General features: G+C 40.1%; 2 protein-coding genes across 5 annotated transcripts; one reads left to right on the top strand and one right to left on the bottom strand.

Annotated features, from left to right (window-relative positions):
• The first annotated feature begins 989 nt into the window (after positions 1-989).
• On the top strand, positions 990-10,484 carry LOC143446349 (leucine-rich repeat-containing protein 9-like). 2 transcript variants are annotated; one of them, XM_076945955.1, is made up of 34 exons: positions 990-1,146; positions 1,619-1,837; positions 2,118-2,258; positions 2,415-2,478; positions 2,607-2,728; positions 2,877-3,008; positions 3,109-3,264; positions 3,324-3,389; positions 3,662-3,825; positions 3,893-4,079; positions 4,158-4,282; positions 4,353-4,470; positions 4,564-4,684; positions 4,803-4,863; positions 4,933-5,018; positions 5,122-5,222; positions 5,278-5,520; positions 5,610-5,789; positions 5,916-6,047; positions 6,142-6,267; positions 6,942-7,073; positions 7,134-7,311; positions 7,520-7,640; positions 7,818-7,917; positions 7,995-8,158; positions 8,376-8,507; positions 8,670-8,799; positions 8,951-9,125; positions 9,261-9,382; positions 9,457-9,552; positions 9,664-9,858; positions 9,919-10,063; positions 10,124-10,247; positions 10,319-10,484. In XM_076945955.1, exons 1-34 carry the CDS (start codon positions 1,081-1,083, stop codon positions 10,338-10,340), a joined length of 4,446 nt encoding a protein of 1,481 aa, XP_076802070.1. In that variant the 5' UTR covers positions 990-1,080; the 3' UTR covers positions 10,341-10,484. The 2 variants fall into 2 exon arrangements, with proteins under 2 accessions (XP_076802070.1, XP_076802062.1); XM_076945947.1 differs by having other exon boundaries at positions 10,124-10,484.
• On the bottom strand, positions 10,096-18,769 carry LOC143446363 (uncharacterized). 3 transcript variants are annotated; one of them, XM_076945965.1, is made up of 24 exons: positions 18,718-18,768; positions 16,752-16,814; positions 16,582-16,621; positions 16,309-16,360; positions 16,077-16,152; positions 15,885-15,991; positions 15,421-15,453; positions 15,089-15,237; positions 14,683-14,829; positions 14,300-14,440; positions 14,157-14,234; positions 13,839-14,004; positions 13,395-13,612; positions 13,176-13,310; positions 12,912-13,112; positions 12,796-12,837; positions 12,356-12,624; positions 11,998-12,160; positions 11,783-11,936; positions 11,463-11,548; positions 11,019-11,114; positions 10,833-10,944; positions 10,671-10,768; positions 10,096-10,575 (listed from the first exon to the last, which is right to left on the bottom strand). In XM_076945965.1, exons 2-24 carry the CDS (start codon positions 16,787-16,789, stop codon positions 10,477-10,479), a joined length of 2,700 nt encoding a protein of 899 aa, XP_076802080.1. In that variant the 5' UTR covers positions 16,790-16,814; positions 18,718-18,768; the 3' UTR covers positions 10,096-10,476. The 3 variants fall into 3 exon arrangements, with proteins under 3 accessions (XP_076802080.1, XP_076802088.1, XP_076802093.1); XM_076945973.1 differs by lacking the exon at positions 18,718-18,768 and adding an exon at positions 18,460-18,538; XM_076945978.1 differs by lacking the exons at positions 10,096-10,575; positions 10,671-10,768; positions 11,463-11,548 and having other exon boundaries at positions 18,718-18,769.
• Between the last annotated feature and the right edge of the window lie 710 nt (positions 18,770-19,479).

The following is a 19,479-nucleotide window of genomic DNA, read 5'->3' as shown; positions in this document are numbered from 1 at the left end:
AAAATTAAATTAACACAATTATTTAAAACTTACACCGATTCTAACTCTTACTAATTGTAATTTAGCATGTTACCATTGCATAGAAAAGTGACTTACAGTGGGTTTATTTTCTATTAGTGCCAAGACAACATAGGCATGATTTTGGCGGCCAAATATGTTGGTGGCGCTAAAGGGCAAAAATAATCTTCAGGAGTGCTTGCATTACCGTTACTATGAAGGTCCGGCTTGGGGTTCTTGGCGATGGGGACGTTGTCAATAATTAATTTAATAAGCTTACTAGTTAAGCAGTTGCTGTTTCTTTACTCTATGGCTAAGATTAGTATTATCCATTTATCTAGATCAATACTGCGTGCGTTATTTTTATTTTGACCACGAGTTAAAACTTTTGTATATGCAGCATGATGCAAAGTACATCCTGCAACCTATAGGCTAGGCTACAAAGTGATGACAACTGTCAACGTGTCAACTGTTGTTTTGTTTGCACAGGATGCCGTGGATACATTTGTATACAGGACTCTAGCTACTCAAATTGTGACGCCGTTAGGTTGTGCGCTTCTGCACTATACCCATATAAGCATTACATTTTTGACTTGGGTTGAGTCACTCCGCAGAGTGACTATTTCACCTTATAGATCACGAAGCCTGTTGTTAAAGATAGGCGGTTACGTTGGGGGAATGGTAACATGCAAAAGTTGATTTTAGTTTTTTAAGGTTTCATTGAAAGTAGATTTCTAGATTGGAAGGTAGATTTAGGTTACTATGTTATAACATTTAAGTTAGTTTAACAAGAAACTGCAAAAAATAGCTTTGAGAGCACGATTTTGTCCGGTGAAATATTGACAGTCATTTATCCGACGCTCCGAAAAAAACTTTTCGATAGGAGGATGCAGTGTAGCAACCTGCAAGAAAACCTTCCAAAATGCACAAAATGCATCCAGTGCTATCCATGCCTCAGCAAAACAAACTATAAACCCCCATGAATAAACCAAAAGTAATTTCTCGTTGTTTAAACTTTTCCACAGGTGATAACAGTTGTAAATGTGATGCAGAAAGTTCAGCTTGAATATCGATGAATGCATCATGACCAATCAAAAATCACAACAACAACTGACACCAGAAAAAGAAGAAAGTATTGTTAAGGAAATTGTAAGTCTACTTGATGCCAATGTTTTTCAAAATTTAGTTTTTGTTTTTAATTGTATTTTTAAGTCTCTAATAAATCTATTAAAGCTAACTAATAACCAACAAACTTCTTCTAAAAATTCATCCACATTTTTAAAATACAACACAAAATTTATTCCGATTGTTAAGAAATGTTTTATTGCACACCAAGTAAGAGTTTTTTGTGTTGTAACCTGAGTATTTTTGTGACTTTGTATGTGAAAAACATTTATGAAAAAGTATTTTAAAAGCAGATGGTGAACCATCGATATTGTTCATCGAACCATTACTTTATTAGGAAATATATCTTGTTGCTTTGTTTTTGTTTAATTATTTAGTGATAATTCTTCGTAATGAACTTATCATTTCAGTTCAGTTTTATTATTCTCTTTGTATACTGATTGTTATTTCTTATTTGCAAAATTGTAAATAGTCGTTCACTCTAATTATTGTCTAGTGTGTTAGCAATGGCATTCAATATTCTCAACTGGAAGGAAACGGGCCATGCATCAAACAAATCGAAATGTTTTTCTCCGGTTTCCCGCACATGGTTGGTCTTCATCATTTTCCTCATCTCACATCCCTCGTGGTCGTGGGGCAAACTCTGGAACAAATCCGGGGCCTACAGCATTGCCCTGAACTACGAGAGCTCTGGTTGTGTGAATGCAACCTGAAGGTGACTTATTGTTATCTCAAAGATGTAAAAAATGCTCAAATTTATTTATTTAGACAAGAAACACATATGTTTTGTGTGTTGTGAGTGAATTTGTCTTTTATTAAATTTTTCAAGTTTCATTGTTCATCATTTCCTCTCTGTATAATATCTAATGTCAGAAATGAAAGTTATGTATGCATTAAATGCCTTTGTTCAGCATATCTATATATGTATAAGAATCTTTACAGGTGTTTTCTTGAATGACAATTGTAACATTATATATATGTTTATAACTTTGAAGGAAATCCACGGATTAGAGCATAGCAAGAGGTTGAACAAACTGCATTTGTACAGCAACAAGTTAAGAAAGATTGAAAATCTTTCAAACTTGCATCATTTAGATGTTTTGAACTTATCAAAGAATTTTATTGAAACACTACAGGTGGATATATCCATTGTATATACATCCATTGTACATGTGTCAATGTTACACATATTATTGTAAATGGCCAGGCAAAGTTATCGATCAACATTTTGTCTATCTGCTGTAGATTCCTGGATAAATGTATTTGGCTTAATTTGATTTTTTACTATAAAGGGATTAAGTGGGTTAAAATGGCTGCGTGAGCTTAACGTTGCCGGCAACAGGATTTCAACTATTGGTAAGATGAAAATTCTCCGTTAATGATGCAAAAACGTTCTTATCTGTTCACAAACTATAATTATATCTTAACTCATAATCAGTTTAGTATGAATATCTCAGATCGTGTCCGTGATTTTGTCATTTTAGGATCGCTGCTGGATTCGATGAGTCATTTGGAAATCTTGAATCTCTCTGGAAATAAGTTATCCTCGTTTAAAGACTTAACTAATCTGGCAAAAATCAGTCAACTTAAGGATCTTAATTTAAAAGTAATCTTAATTTTAATAAGGTGTTGTTTTACTATCTGTTTTTTTGTGAAATGTTCACTATATTTTACTGACAAAAATACATTCAATCTGCCAATTTGTATAAAGCCTAAGATTTTTTTTGTGGATTATTTAAGTCTTGTGTTTGTAGGATTCACTTCATCCAAACAATCCTGTTTGCCTTCTCTGTAATTATTCCACCCACGTGCTTTATCATCTTCCCAATCTTGAAAAACTTGATTCGTTTGATGTCTCTGGCTCAAGAATGCGAGACTTGGCCGAGGTGATATCTTCTATGATTATCTATGTTAGAACATGCCCACTGATGCCTGAGTTTTAATCATGACAAAATTTTAACGATGATCATTCTTAATTAAAACAAGGCGACTGTTGCTAAAAAGAAGATGTATTATAACATGAGGGTGAAAGTTGTTCGGAGAAATTTAACCGCCGTTACAAACAAACTAAACAAAGAGAAGAAACTTTTGCTGCAGATACCGGAAGAAAGACTGAGGACCATAAACTTTGCTCTGAAATCGGTAAGTTCAAAAGACAGGTTTATTCTAGGACAGAATTGTCAATGGAACTTGATTTTTAGATCGAGCAACAACAGCAGAGCGATGAAGCAGAACTCAATGTTGATGAGGAGAATGATACATTGGAAGTATGCCAAATTATTAATAATAATGATTCGCTCTTCTTTGTTGTACAAATCACTATTTGAAAATATCTGTATTAGCTTTTCAGCTTAGGTTATTAGTTACTACAGGCTTGGCAACAGTTTTGTAACAAAGCACTAGTGTTCTTTAATTTTCTGAGTTACAGATTACAGTATTGCTGTAATTAAAGGTTTGGTAGTATTCGAATAGTAAGAAACGTCACTCAACAAAGGTTAAGTGTTACAGTTTTCATGTTAATCATGTTTTGTTTGGTCAGACTGACGCGACAAAACCGACCAATGACGTGTCAGGAGGCAATGCAGAGGCTGGTGATAAACTTTCTTTAGCAGAAAAAAAGACGAAAGCTGATGACGGAAAAATTTCAATCAAGCTTACCGCTTTGAAAAATCGCATCAATGCTTGGAAAAAGAAAACATCGGAGTATGTGGTGCGATTTCGTCTGAAAATATTGACAGAGTTTAACAAAAATGTTCGACTTTTTTCCTAGAGTTGAAGCCTACTATGAGCAGGCGTGTGCTCTTCTTGGCACACTTGCGAATACATCCATTAAAAGGCTGACGATGGAACTTGACACCGGTGGGAACGTCCGATTCGAGCAAGGAACCCAGAGTGATGTCTGGTTTTCAACCTGTCATGACCTGGTCTTATCTAGGTTCTGTGCTTGGGATTACAAGGTTACTTATTTTGGATGAGCACATGCAGTGGCGTAATTGTTGTCATCAATCCACTTATTGCACTGCCACCTCGTGTAGGGCTACGGTGTAACAGGGATCAAGATGCACGGAATCACCCGCATCCACAATCGTGTTCTTCGAGCTCGTTTTGATGATAAAGTCCATCTTGCAGGCAGTGATGATGGTGGACTGCCAACCAATAAGTAAGATATTACTAAGCTATCCGCTGCCCTGTAGCATCCATGTTATACTTCTTGGGTGGTGACATTGCAGAAACTACAAGAAACTGGTTGATTATCTTTTCTTTGTCTGGAACCCTAAGCTCCCAGGAGCAAAGCAGGAACCCCATAAAATTTTAGAGGAAGGATTTTCTGCTCTGTCTACATCAGAGGTAGATCTTGAAACACCTATACCCACATATACTGTGTTTAACTTACAAAATAACCTGATTCTCGTTATGATATTATTATTTCTTACTTTCCAGACTGGCGACGAAGGGGTTCCGTTATCGAATAGTTTATTTATTTGTGAAAAACCACGAATAGATCACACGCAGTTTCTTACAAAGGACAAGCCCTATGCCGAACCGTGTCCATTTCGATATGGTGCGTTTTATTTAACTTGAAACATACTTGGTAGACTTAGTCAGTACAGGAATACAAAGCTTTGTTTATAAAAGTTAAACATGAGTAGAGAAACTAATAAGAGAAGTCATTTTTGCAGGTCAGGTGATAGTGTCAAAGGTGTATTTGGGTAAAAGCGCCCCTGCTCAAGGCACAGCCAGGTAAAGTTTTCTTTGTTAAATCGTGTTCTTACTCTAACATATTTGTCAAGATGTGACATGTTGTTTAAGGATTAGCACTGAGAAATATCACAACATCGACAGCGTGTACCGACCAAGGAAAGAATCAGCTGACTCCGCTTCACAGTCCACTAAAAGTAAGCAGCCCAATATCTGCCGCAAAACTCCAATAGTTAGTGGCATCTGTGTGGGATGGTGAGCGCAAACAGTGTATGAGGTAACCAAACTTTTTATCCACAGTTGAAGACTGTGAATGCAGCACTCGCCAGTGTGAATGGTTCGTCTTTGACCGTGACCTTGTGCTCCCAGAATACATCATTGATTTCGAATACTTGGCAAAGGTAAGCTGATGACGTCATATTGGTAGAAATTGCGTTACGTCACTGTCATTTGCAGAAGTCAACGTCTCCCCTTCAGCTGCGCGTCGGACAGTGGCTAAACGCCGAGATGCCAGGCTCAAATGCAGTCATCACCATGGCAACGTCAAGTGATCCGAGTGTGCTGTACGTCAATGAGGAGGAGGAAGATAAAAAAGCAACTGAAATCCCGCCACAGGTTCGTCCGCGGCCTCGACTCGTCTCGTTGTCTGAAGACCTCCTCTTGAAATTGGGCCGTGCAATGTCCATCTCTCAAATTACAGTGAGCGGAAAAAGTTTTCATGGCTTGTCAAGTTGTAGCAAAAATGTTGAATCGGTTGGGACCAAATACAATCTCTCTCTCACTTCCAGGTGCTCAACTTGCACGGGAATGGTCTAGGCAAGTTGAAGGGAATCAACACGTTGTCGCAGTTGAAACGCTTGGTTGTCAGTTTTAACGAGCTGAACAGACTGGACGACATTGCACAGATGCCGCAACTGGAGCAGGTTGATGCCAGTTTCAACAAAATCAACTCTTTGGAAGGCATGAGGGTGAGTTTTATTCATTCAAGCTTTTTTCTTGATTTTTGCTCTTGATGTTATGAAAATGTTTAAAAACTGAAAGATTTTTCTATTGTTTACTTGTGTTGTTCATGAAGCTCGTTTTTCTCACGACAGAATATGACTAAACTTCGTGATCTAAACCTAAGCTGGAATCAGCTTACAAGTGTTCGTGATGACCTCACAGTTCTCCGGAAGCACGCATCCTCTCTGACGACGCTGGACTTGAGAAATAATCCGTGGATAAAGGTCAGGACATTTTAACTGTTGAGTTATAACGTAGGATTATCACTTGATGGTGTCAGCTTTATTTCATTTATCTCTTCAATTTTCCCATATAAAGGCTGAGTACCTTTTCTTGCGTGTTATTGGTCGACTAAAGTCACTGACTCAACTCAACGGTGTGCCGGTCACTGAAACTGATGCTGCTGCTGCTCTGAGACTAGTTGCTGGAACCAGGATATCGCAGGTGATTTCATCGTTAAAAATTGCTGCCACTTTACTTTTAGCCAGTGGTGGGGTTCAAATATTTTAACATCCGGTTTTCTCACTAGCAGCACGCCATATTGACCCTGGACCGATATACACATAGGCCTATACATACGATTGTCAACAACCGGTTCACCGAGGTCATTAAAATTCCAAGAACCGGCTGAATCCCTCCACTGCTTATAGATTGGCAAATGCACCGTACAATAGTATGTTAGCAGCACAATTGTGTTGTCGTTGACGTTTGAGGAATAATAGGAGCATAAGGCAGTGGTACAGTGGTTTCCAACCATTTTAAGCTTGCAAAACCCTACAAAAGAGATAAATAGTTTACGGCACCCAATCGTAGTATATACGAACGCATTGTGCCGCTCTCACGTTCTCACAATGGGGAAGTCCCCGATATTTCCTTCGCCCAATAGATTTTTCGTTTTCGTTCAGAAAATTGACTTCAATACAAGCAATTATCCATTCATTTTATGAAATCTAAGCCCGCGTGCCGGAGCCACTGCTGACATAAAATAAGAGAACTCGCGACACCTCTGACTATTGGAAATGGCACCAAAGTGCCGCGGCACCCCGGTTGGAAACAACTGCACTAATATTTAGCTTTGCTGAAATCAGCTCACTTAATATTTACCTTTCGATTTTCAGGCCGTTTTAGCCGCGCATTCAAGGACAGACACAGAGAAACCATGCACTCTGAACTTACAGTCCCAAGCTCAAATATTAACGAGCGTTAGTAAAAACAAACCCGACCCAAAAGACCCAACTTGGGCGTCAAAGGTCAGTAATATTGACGTCAGAACTTGAAATCGTCAACAGACTGAAAACACTCTGTTGCAGGTGACGGTTTTAAATTTGGACGGCCAGTTCATTGGAAAGCTAACCGGTCTCGAAAAACTTGCAAACTTGAAATGGGCGTCGTTCGACAGGAATTGCGTCACGAAGCTGGAGGGGATCGAGTCATGTGCTCAGCTGGAAGAGCTTTCTTTCCGAGACAACTGTATTTATAAGCTTGACGGTAATACTTAGATGGTATACCTGTGGCAATATTTCTCGTGGAAAAAAACACAAACCATGTCTTTGAAATAATTTCAACGGGATGATTCTTCAAAAAAAAACACCAGGCCTTGCCCATATTACTCTTACTGACATAGAACGTCGGGGAACTGTATGCTTGATGTACCGCTAATGTGTGTGGCTCTGGTTTTCGAAACATTTTTGCGTAGGTTTGGTGAAACTGACCAAGTTGAAGAGACTCGATCTCGCCGGTAATTACCTTTCCTCGCTCGAAAACGCTGGATTTGACAAGCTGACGTCATTGGTACATTTATCCCTCGAAAATAATCGGTGAGTTGTGTTTTCTCCGAAACCAACAATTCCTCAATAGATTCATCCAGCCTGATCCAGCTTGCTTAAATAAATCGAAACTTACTTTGGCTTTAAACTGTGAAACGATAGTCAAGGTGAGACAGGAACACGTCAATAATAAAATGTGATAATAACACCGTCTCTTGCTCTCTGCAGGATAACGTCTTTTAAGGGACTTTCTCTTGCCCACTCCCTGGTCGAGCTCTACCTCGGTAATAATCGGGTCGGCAACATTCGGGAGGTTTTCCATCTCAAGGTATTCGCTTAACCGTCCGGCATCTATGACTACGGTCGCCGGCGATGAAAAACTTTTGACGACGAATTTCCTCCCAGGCCCTATCCTCCCTCGTCATACTTGATCTCCATGGCAACACGGTCGTGCAGTCGGACAACTACCGCCTCTTCGTCGTTTACCACATCCACAGCTTGAAAGCTCTCGACGGGAATGCCATCGAGTCCAACGAAGAAGGATCGGCCAAAGACGCGTTCGGTGGAAGGTGGGTGAATTCTGCGGCTTTTCGACAAACTTAACCCGGTAGATTTTTTGTTATTTTCTTGTGCCCGACGATATTAAACCGAACGTTACTCGGACGAAATAGTTACAAATGTATTACGTACCAAGTCATCATATTTACGAGGTCAAGGTTATTAAATAACCCCGCAGGTGACGTAAGCAATACGAAAATGAGCCGGATCACTCCAGTCTTGTTTCAGGTTGACCAACGACTTCGTCGCTGAGAGGATCGGCCACGCCAGCTTCGGCGAAGTCCGGGAACTCGATTTTCCGAACTGCTCGGTCCGAACAGTTGACATCGGGTCCGGCGACGTATTCAAGAATCTAAGAAGGTTCTCGCTAATTGCGACGCGCTCACGTGGCGTCGTGTTCAGCTGCCATAGCCCGAAATAGGTTTATGTATTCGGCTCGACAATCTGCCAGATTCGTTCGAAATCATTCGGAAAACTTATTCCAAACATACTTTGTATCTTATTTAATTTCGATTATTTCAGCGTCAACTTGGAACAGAACAATCTGACGTCATTTAGCGGCCTTGTGCATCTTCCTCACATCCGGGTTCTCTGCCTGAACCACAACCACGTCGAGTGCGTCCTACCTAGACCTAGAAACCAAAAGCAGCAGGTCTTTTTTTCTTCGCTTTTTATTTAATCTGTGCTGAGTGAGTCTGGTAAATGGTCGTTGTTGTCTATTTTAATCTTTTCTGTGAATGTGTATCCAAAGTTTCGAATCCATTCACTCTGGCCGCTAAGTTTTCAATTTTTCGACTTGCCAGGTTCGCTCTCAGTACGCCGTCGCTCATCAAGTTCATTCTGACGTCATGTCTGGGGAGATGCTCAGTCCGATCATGGAGAGTCTCGAAGTCCTCCATCTCGGCTACAACAGGATAAACAACATGGCCGCTTTACAGCTGAGCAGGCTGGTCAATTTGAAAGCGCTCTTTCTACAAGGTCGGCTTCCCCTCGCTTGTCTACTACGCGTCCGTGACGTAAAACCTTAGCCCTTTTGCGCCATCTACTTTTATTGTGTTCGATTTGTGACGTCACACTCTCAGACGTGATTAGAAACGATTTTGCATAAACCAGGCAACGAAATCAGCAAAATCGACGGCCTTGAAGGATTGCACGAGTTGAGGGAGTTGGTCTTGGATCGAAACAAAGCGAAAATAATTAACGAAAACTCGTTCGTCAGCCAATGGAACCTGCAGGTCGGTTGGAACACTTTCGACGAACGAACCCGAGTAAAACTCGGCGTGTTTGAAAATCTTCGTCATGTTCCCAGGAATTGCATTTGGAGGAGAATCGACTTCGCGACCTGAGCAACCTCCACCACCTGGAAAATCTCCAAAGACTCTACCTGGGAATGAACAGGATTCAGGTCGATGTTTAAAGCCGCGTTCCGACGTGACAGATTGGAAAACATTTTCTCGACGAGCGCTGAAGATTGCTCGTTATCTAGACGCGACTGTAAATTTCCTCTTGTTTCCAGGACATGCTGGAACTGGAAAAGCTCGGAACGCTCCCAAATCTCACCGAGGTGTCTGTCATCGGAAACGCGGTTTCTCGTCGTCTCCTCCATCGCCCGATGCTCGTCTTCCAACAATCGAACCTCCAGACCATCGACGGGATCCCGGTCACTCCGGAAGAGCGGACGAAAGCGGAGCTTTATTTTATGGATCAGCAGGTAACGGCGGTGTAAGTTGAATTCGGTAATTATTACGTCATTTCGCGATTTGTTTTGCAGCCGCTCGTCGCCGATTCCATCCTCCCCGGCATAACGCCCCAAAACAGAGCGGGACCCATAAAAGTGACCCACATGTCGATCGGAAACGAACGGCACGCCGTCCCGTACGCCCCGAGTCATTATGACGACACGGATCAGGGCAAAGGTGATAAGTTGAAAAAATCAGAACAAAGGAGATTTCCGAGATAAAACTTTTTATTTCCAGGCAAACGCAGCAGAGACAGGAGCAACCATCACTCGCTAAGTCACGGCGCGTTGTACAACCAGCTGGCCGGCATCAAATACCAACAGAGCGCTTACAGCAATAAATCATACAACGCAAACAACAGGTGGGTGAGAAGTCATAGATGCGATAAACGTTGCTTGTCATATTTGCTTGTTACAAAATTCGATTTGACAGGACGAGCGGGGGATACAGATGAAACGAAAGATGCCGAAGAAAGTCCCCCATCCGCCGATGATTCGTCGCTCCGTCCAATCAGAGGCCCCGTTACAGTTCAAATTTAGCTTTTTTTGTACAAAAGTCCAAATACAGTTTATTTCCGCAATAAAACGCGTTCACGGCTGCTTCTTGTTCGACGACGGGTCGTTTCTCTCACTCAGATCCATCCCCAGCACCAACTCCGGTCTTCTGAACACGAACAACCGCAACGCGCTCTAAAATATAAAGGAGAGTTGTTGCGACAATAGGGACAGAAGAAAATTGCCTTACTCTCCGCTACGCAATGAAAACCGAGAAAACAGAAATAAACCTGCGCAGCAGCTGTCAGGTCTTCTCGCTCCTGATTGGTCATATTCGCTGTTACGTCGGTCTCCGTTCGCTCACACGGATCAGCCAATCCCGGACCGCCTGCGCAGAAAATAACACGTCAGTATTCAATTAGCGCGGGAGGCTGAGTAAGTTGCTCGCAGACCTGGTAGTAATATTCCGGAGCTGATCACTTCGAGCACCCGCATGAAGGAGCCCCCCAAAGTGAGGGGTACCGGGGACGTGCAAAGCGACTTCTCCGTCAATAACTCAATCGCCTGCGCACAGAAGAAGTTCGTTACTTCGGCCGTTAAAAGTCATTAAAACGCAAGAAATTGAGAACAATTTTTACCCAGTCTGTGAGCGCTTTCCAAGGCTTGAGCGTCCTAGACATGTCTCGAAGGATTCTGATAATGACGACGCATGACGGAATTCCGTTGGCGCAGGCCTGTTTCAAAAAGTTGACGTTAAAAAATAATTTCTAAATAGACTTATCTGTTAGTTGTTCTTGCCGCCTCAAACATTCCATGTCTTACATTAACCTTTAAATGAAATTAATTAAGTGACATCATAGAGGCGAGCAATAACAACCTAATGTTAAAACTCACAAACTGTGTTCTCAGCATGTTCCAATTAACAACTTTTGCTAACTACTCATTAAATTAAGGCAAAAAGCACATGGACACGACAAAGCTTTATATTACAAGAATCAGTGAATTTCGTGTGTACTTGGGAAAGATATTTTAAGCTGGCACACAGCGTGTGAGTTAAAGAAGCGTTTAAGCTCCGACCCAACCTGAAACCACTTGGCGTGGCGCAGTAGTGCGAGTGCATTCAGACACTTTTCCTTGTTCAACGAGCCAGGGGGGTCTTTCTTCCCTTCTACGCGCGCACACACAAACGCACAACGTGTTGACGTATTGTGTGTGCCCGTGCGAGCCATGGCGGTTTATAAAAGATAAAAAGAAAAAGGTTTGAGTTTGGGAAGCGGACCAAGCGCCAGCAAAACCAGGAAACTTTAACCACAAATCGTCACAATTTGAAACAGAAATTCGAATTTTTTTCACAATTAAAGGCAAGTGTAAACTGAAAATAAATTAAGCTGATTCAACTGACCTTCGACGGGATTGCGTACGACTGGAGATGTGAGACTAACAGTGATGGAACACACAAGAGCCGGTTCATCTTCCTTTTCCACAGTCGTGTTGGTAATAACCAGGGCAGCACTTTGCATTGCTGTCTCCACATTGTAACTATCGCCCTCTATTGGCTGAAAAAAGAACATTTGTCACCACGAATCATTCGCTGAAAGTTCCAAGAAATTGACGAACCACAATTTTCTTGGGCAGAAGTTGGGCGACGCCGACCAGCAGTTTGGCGGTCGGTGCTTCTTGGCAGAGTAAAACAAGTCCCACGCTGAGGTCGCCGCTCAGCAAGAGACCCTTTGCAAGTGTTCCAACCCTCATCACTCCTTGAAGTTTGCGTTTCATTGATCTGGAAATAACCAAAACGACTCTGGTAAACTGAGCAGCAGTATGCAGAATTGAAAATCTCTGTGACATTACCGCAATGTAAACACATTTTATCAAGAAAAATTTAACTGTAATATAAGTACGACCATATATGTGACGGAAACCTGGAACTTAGAATATTGTTTGATAACAACGGCAACAACTCAGCAGCACTCACGGGTCACTTTCCGTCGTGGTCAGAAATGGGCTCTTCTCCACTTCGGGTTCTTCTTTTACCGTCACCTCTTCATCTTCATACATGGCCTCAGAGACATCTTTTAAAGCGAGTTCAACAGCGCGGACAGTTCTCTGCACCATATCAAGTTCACTCTCGGATGGGTAGATTGTCTTGTGCTTCTCCTGGAGGTAGTAATCTTGGGTGGGGGTCCGGCGCATGATTGGCTGTCTTCCGAATGGAACAGGGGGGCCAGGGTTGAAACCACTAGGCTACAATGACATCACAATGAAAATAAACACACTGGCTATTCGACAGATGTCTTTGCTTAAAATTTACTTCCTTTTTTCAGATCAGTTGTGATGATGAGTGAAAACAATAAAAGTCTGCAACCGATTACTTTTATGTTTTATTTGACGTTAAAAGCGGAGAAGTGAACTCACCCCGAAATGGAAACCAGGTTCAAGGAGAGGTTGAAGGTCATCCTGCTCACGCAAAAGAATTCATAATCCATCTTTTACGATTATTTCACAAGACGTTGGTTTAAAATTCAACTTACTCGTGCTCTTGACTGCTTCTTCTTATTGGGCTGTCCACCGCTGAAATTTGCTTCGACCAGTGTGAGCTTATAAAGCTGAGCGAGAAGCTGTAAAGCACAGCCCTGTGCGGCCACCTTTTTACTTTGGCCACTGGAGCGCGCCTTCAAATGCTTTTCTTCTTCGTTCGCTTTTACGTTAAGTTCGAGTGACGCCGTGTAAGTCTAGTAATAAATTATAATAAACACACTGATTCTCAGATGTCATTCGCATGAAATGCCACTCACTTTGCTGCTGGGAGTACCCTCTTCTTCGTACATGACGTCACACGAGATATTGTGATGCTGACAGAATTGGTTTAATCTTTGTCGGGAATTATCTACTGTCCAATTCCCATTTTCATCAATTGCTTCCATGGAGGGCTTCAACAGAGAAAAATATAAGATGGTCACAACTTAACTTCAACAGAACAACCTTGAGCAGTTTGAAACAGACTGGATATTAACCTGGTCCTCGGCCTTTCGCTTCTGTCCTGCTGTCACTGCCATGGCACCCGACCCATCCTTAGGTTTCTGACCTGAGAGCAAGACCCCTCTTGTAACATGCTTGATGGGATCTCCAAACTTTTCTATCAGGTTGGCTTCGTAGAGTTGTCGAACCATGGAGAGAGCACATATTGCGGTGGCCTGCTTCTTGTTGCTCCCCCGCTCACTTGCCGTGAATTCTGCATTTCAAATTTGTTGAATTTTACATAGACGAGAAGATGGTGTCGAAATATCTTGTTTTTGTTTGAAAGATCCCTTAAAACAACCTGGCATTGATTGACAGGTCGGTTACACTTTCTTTCAAGTTGATATTGCACAGGTCATGCTTAGCACAGTGAACTGAAACCACTGTGATATGGAGACTGTGCAGACTATACGAAGCCATGATTTAACCTACATTATTACCTTTCTGCAGTGCGTTGATGTTGAGTGTGAGATCGCAGATAAATATCCTTGCATGTTCTGGGCCGAGTGTTTCATGTTTGAAGACGGGGCTCGAATGCTCGCGTTGGCAGAATTGATTAAGTCGCTGCCTGGAATTGGTCAGTGTCCATCCTCCATATTTGTCAATCTACAATAGAAAGGAAGAAACAACTTCAAAACAGATCTAAAATAATAACAACACTAGAAACACAGAGATCTAATTAAAGCCAGCGATACGGATTAAAAGATTTGCCAAACATAACACTACAAAAAGCGATCTGAACTAACAGAAAAACCTACAGTTTCACTTGTTTCCGGGGGCAACGATCCAACCTGTCGACTGGTTTCACCTGTTGTCGTCTTTGGGGTTGGTTCGTCCTACAAACACGACAACTTAAGAGGAAATTAAAAGGAGCAGATACACTTGGGGCAAAATATTTTACTGGTTTGGGAGGAAGTTCGGATGCTTTCATGTACCCGGTCTTGACGAGGTTCTCGCAAAAATCCCACGCAGCTTTGCTCTGGGCGTCTTTCTTGTTTGAGGCCTCAACTTGAGCCACGTAATCGAGGCCAGTTATGACGAGCTGTTCATATCAACAACAACACACAACATCAAAAAACGTATGTCAGAGAAAGATCAGAATATATCACCCCAGGCAAGTAAACATTAATTTTGATGGCATTACAGTTCAGGTCCAAGTTCAAAGTGATATGTTCTGCTATACAGCTATATGAATAATTCATCATCTTATAAGAATATAATAACTTCAAATGCAAAAACAACTCAGTGACTTGTTTTAAGGAAACGCAGCAAAAAGTCAGATACCTTACAGCCAAACAAAACCTTCTTTGGTGGCTGCCCCTCTGTGGTGACCTCATACTGTGGTTTCAGTTTCCTCTGGCCACACCACGCGTAGAGGTAAGCCTTGATCTCTGTTGCTTTGATGGGTTTGGGACCTCCAGGTGTTTGTGTCTGAGTAAAATTATGGATTTACTTCTTTAAGATTATATGAAAACATTCCGTGGCATTAGTATCTGGTAAACATGGTGTGTGACAATAAAGCACGCTGCACTGCTTTCATGGAATGGAAGGTAGTACTTATGCACATGTCGATTACTGTCTGCATCGTACGTCGCTACTGTCTTATACCAGAACACTAGCCGGCTTAGTTAATGCAAAGCACTCCACCACTTGGAAAAACTTTTAGCGTTAAAGCTTCTCAAATACTAACATTCTGGGTCACATTGCGACCTCCACGACCCCTGCCCCTTCCGGCTGATCCACGACCTTTGCCAGCCCCTTGTCCTCTGTTGTTGCTGTAATATTGATTTGCCGCATTATAAAGCGCCTTCTCATATGATGAATGTGAATAGGAGTTGCCTGGAAAAAGTTATGAAATATGAACCTGAACCTGTGAACTCAATGAAAAACCATTGACAAGTAATAGCAGAAAATGGCTCAGATTAAGTTTTGTCACCACATTCTATGTCAGTGGATTGACAGATAAAATCAACATCATTGCCTATTGCTGTTTGAGTAATTTATATTAAATGCAGTGCCCACCTGTGTTTGTGTAGCTGTATGTTCCAGATTTTGCTAAAAAAATATTAAAAAATTAAATTTCACAACGTGTTCATTTTTATTTCCTGATACATTGGAATCAGCCAGTAGTGGCAAATTAAATAGAAGATAAAGCGACTCTGCAAAGTCAAACCATATAATTAGGGGAGAGCTAACAGATGAAGATTCTTATGTTATATCAACTCATAATATATATTCAGCGACTGAAATGTTTCGAACTTTGCCAAGTCACTCATCAGAACATATTACAATCTATAATAAGACAGTATTATTTAAAAAAAATGGTGCCAAAGATTACAAAAAAATAGGGATCTTTTGTGACAAAATAGGGATTGGACAAGTCAAATTAATTGCTCAGTTAACTCTGTCACAACTGAAGGGTCACAGTTACTGTCAATACGGGAAAGTTTTATCTTAAAAAAAGAATGAGTTGCAGAACAACTTACATCCACTGGCGGTGCTATAGCCTCCTCCAGATGAATTCTGGTAGTTGGGACCAGCGCCATACCCAGCCTCATTGCTGGGAGTCGTGTATGTTCCGTTGTTGCTATACCTGGTGTGTAGGACGACATTGTACTTCATTTCGGTGCATACATAATTGCTTATATATAAGATTTTAATTGGGTCAATTCACTCACTGTGATGGGTAATTGGATGAATAACTGCCACTTGGGGCGGGGGAAGCATCGTAAGCGGCATATTGCGTTCCTTGCCCTGTAAAAGATCAAATAAATGCAACTAGTTAATATAGATAAATAAAAGTCACATCTTGTTGTAATATGTTGGACATGACACTACTAAAGCTCAGCTAACGAATTTGTCTGCGGTCAATGCCTTAAACTATTGAACCAGTAAAGTCGAGATGCTTACCTACAGACTGAGATTGTGAGTTTTGGTAAGATGATCCTCCATAGTAAGATTGCTAATAATGAATAACATTCTTTGCATTATTGACATCATGAACATTGTTTGGAATATTGTATAAATGTACACAGTATACACACATTCTTTCATTTACAGTAGAGTGCCATTACATTGGCCCTTCATGGGACAAATGATCTTAAATGGCCATGTTTGTGAAACGGAATGTTTTACATAAAATAGAAGATATATGTATACACAAAATTATGCTTCGTTACTTACTGTTCCTGACGTACTCTGTTGAGAAGTGCTTTGCCCAAATCTACAAAAACAGACTTGTAAGCTGTGATTTACGATACGAGCAACATAAAGCAACTCCCACTTTAATCTTGAAAAACTGTTTTACACTTGCATCACATTTCCACAACTTAAGCAAAACCACAACAACTCACGGATATTGGGTTCCTCCATGCACAAAATATCCACTCATTGTGCTTTTGATTTAATTCTTTTGCCTGGAAAACAACAACAAACATTATGGGTTGGAATTTAAATTTCAGAATTTACCCACACTCTAAGTCTAAGCCATAGCAGTGTTTCTGTTTACTTCATAGAAATTAAAGCTTGAGATGGTTACGTTTTCGTAAAGCTTTGTTGTTGTTGCATCATAGCGGACGATAAATGCTTGGGCATCAATAATAAAAACGCAACATGAACAAACAATCTACCTTTCGTACCATCATGAGGACTATTGCGATAGTCTATGCAGTTATCAAAACACGCAGTGCCAGATAGTTTTTAAATTGTTTTAAGAACACGATCTAAAAAGAGTTCTCAGACTTCATGCTTGTCATTTTCAAATTGAAAATGACTTGTCGGATGGAAAAAAAAGAGACTTGAAACTGAGTTTGAACAAAGTAGCGCCATCAAGCCAGAGAAATAGTTTAGCAATTAAACCCGCATAACTAAGTTTTGGTAGCAAGAAACTACTACAAATTAGCGTGGCGGTAGCATCATTTTAAAAATTATTGGAGAAGTTAAATTTCACCTTTACTTTAAAATGAAGGGTAATTTCATAGAGTTTATTTTGAATAATTTCATTTAAGTTTGCAAAGTTAGATTTTGAAAGTATAAAAATATAGAAAGAAATAAAAAAAAACACATTTGAATAACTCTTTATGTCAGTATAAGCAAAAAAAGCAAATTATTACTGTCACATTTAAAAGAGTTATTTTGAATCATGGTTACCTTAAATGTATTACAAAAAATAGAAAAATTCAAATAGACATCTAAAATATCAAAGGGGGATAACAGATTAAACTTAGGTAGTGCTGATAACTAGACAGCAAAACTTAACTTGGAACTTATAAAAACAGTTTAGCTTGGTGATTAAAAATTCATTTTTTCAAGTTTTTGACTTCAGGAAAACGAGATTTTCGCATTCTCTGAAAGATACGAATGGTACGTATGCAACATAAAGGTTAAACTTTGCATAACTAATCAAAAGGACCTTATTCCAGCACTGTATAACATAACATAGGCCGCTAGCCAATATGCAAAAATTCCCAGTGAGCGAAATTTTGCCAAAAATTGCTAATTAAATTTTTAGTTTTGTATATTTTTAAATGATATTTTGTGTGCAACATTTGAAAGCCCTTCTCTGTTAACATTTTAATTTTCTACAAATTAACCTTCTTTTTCATCAAGACAACGACACAGTACTCGAAAAAAAAGCTAAATTTCTTACCGAGGCAAGAAATTAGTTCCTGTACAAATCTTTTAATTTTTCGTGAATAATAGGAGTTAGAGAGCTTTTTTTTGACACACTTGCGCAGCAGTTCCTCCTCTAACTCTCTTTAAATTTTCGTGCAGCTCTTTTATTTTTAAGTTTCTTTTTTAATTATTTTTTCTAAATCGGTCCAAGTTTGGCGAGGTAGCCAGAATGCGATGATATTTTCAGAGTATTGTAAAATCTTTTGAGTCACACGTGGTGGGTAGAATGTTACTACCTGAAAGATATTGATTAAAAACTTACGGTTTAAAGTATAACGTAGAAAATAAAATTACACGCATGTAACGATATAAAAACAATGGCTGTGTGATCAGTAGAACTTGTTTTATTTACGTTATACGAAGTTTTTTGTAAATTTGCTAGCCTACCCTATTTGTTTATCGAACTGTGCTTGAAAGGCAAGGCAAAAACAGTTGTAACGCGTCACAGATGCTCTGCAATGAAAAAATGGCGGCCATAACTCGATAATTTCTGAAGTTAGATTACAAATGTCTGTCCATGGAAAAACAAGGCTTTAAACATAATATTCTCAACTAAGCTATTCAATACGATGTCAAGCATCAATTAACGGCAAAAAAATAACATAAACATAAGAAAATAATACAAAAACATGCTTACACACTTACCTCCTGCACAATCTGCAAGTCGCGATACAAAATGTGTTTCTCTTCTTTCGGTTCTGCACGCGGCAATTATCAAGACTGGTTCGAGACTAAAGATCAGAAAAAATTTGGAGAAAAACACGTGTCATGGCTTATGTTTATTTTGTTGTCCAAAAACCGTATAAGATTTATCAACATTCTAAAAAAAACAAGTCATATTTATAGACCTTAAAACTTCGCAAAAAATTTCCTGCAAAAAATATTCAAGCTTTGTAGTCAATGAACAAAAGTTGGGTTCACTTTGTGCAGGGGACAGAGGGAGAAAGTTTTACGGACTGGTAGATTTGAAAAGGAACAACAAATTTCGATTTTAAATTAAGTCCTTTCTAGAAGAATCGAGGTAATAGCGGAAAAACATGGGCTTTTCACAACGCTTAGCTGCCAATGTCTATCAATATATCGAACTATATTTTGGAAAAACAGTGTGCCATTGCCATATCGCGTTTAGGGCTTGCCTGCCACTTCATAATATCCAAAGAGATGCGGCCGACTGACACCTCGGTAGTTATTACATATGGTCGAGTATATACACAAAAAAGCTGCGTAGAATTTGTGAGGCGCTACACCCAAACGCACCCTTGGTAAGCTACTGGATATCCGGGCTGTAAGAAAATGTGTCCTAAGTAGGATGGTTTCTTAGTCGACTTAACTTCTTTGCCTCCTTGTGACAAAGAGTGCAATAAATATTGTAAATTAAATTTTTTGATGTTGATTCATAGTGTTGCG

The sequence above is a fragment of the Clavelina lepadiformis genome, chromosome 1 (assembly GCF_947623445.1).
Source record: "Clavelina lepadiformis chromosome 1, kaClaLepa1.1, whole genome shotgun sequence".
Lineage (NCBI taxonomy): Eukaryota > Metazoa > Chordata > Ascidiacea > Aplousobranchia > Clavelinidae > Clavelina > Clavelina lepadiformis.
Note: the sequence above shows the minus strand (reverse complement) of the source record. Positions and strands in the feature narration are given on the sequence as shown.

Excerpts from the sequence above, each read along its gene's own strand:
- LOC143446363 (XM_076945965.1), bottom strand. The coding sequence starts at position 16,789 with ATGAGTGGATATTTTGTGCATGGAGGAACCCAATATCC. Across the intron at positions 16,153-16,308 it reads CTCACAATCTCAGTCTGTAG|GGCAAGGAACGCAATATGCC; the intron begins GTAAGCATCTCG and ends GATCTTTTACAG. Across the intron at positions 10,576-10,670 it reads ACCTGACAGCTGCTGCGCAG|AGCGCGTTGCGGTTGTTCGT; the intron begins GTTTATTTCTGT and ends TTTATATTTTAG.
- LOC143446349 (XM_076945947.1), top strand. The coding sequence starts at position 1,081 with ATGACCAATCAAAAATCACAACAACAACTGACACCAGAAAAAGAAGAA. Across the intron at positions 5,521-5,609 it reads TGTCCATCTCTCAAATTACA|GTGCTCAACTTGCACGGGAA; the intron begins GTGAGCGGAAAA and ends TCTCACTTCCAG. Across the intron at positions 10,064-10,123 it reads CGACACGGATCAGGGCAAAG|GCAAACGCAGCAGAGACAGG; the intron begins GTGATAAGTTGA and ends TTTTATTTCCAG.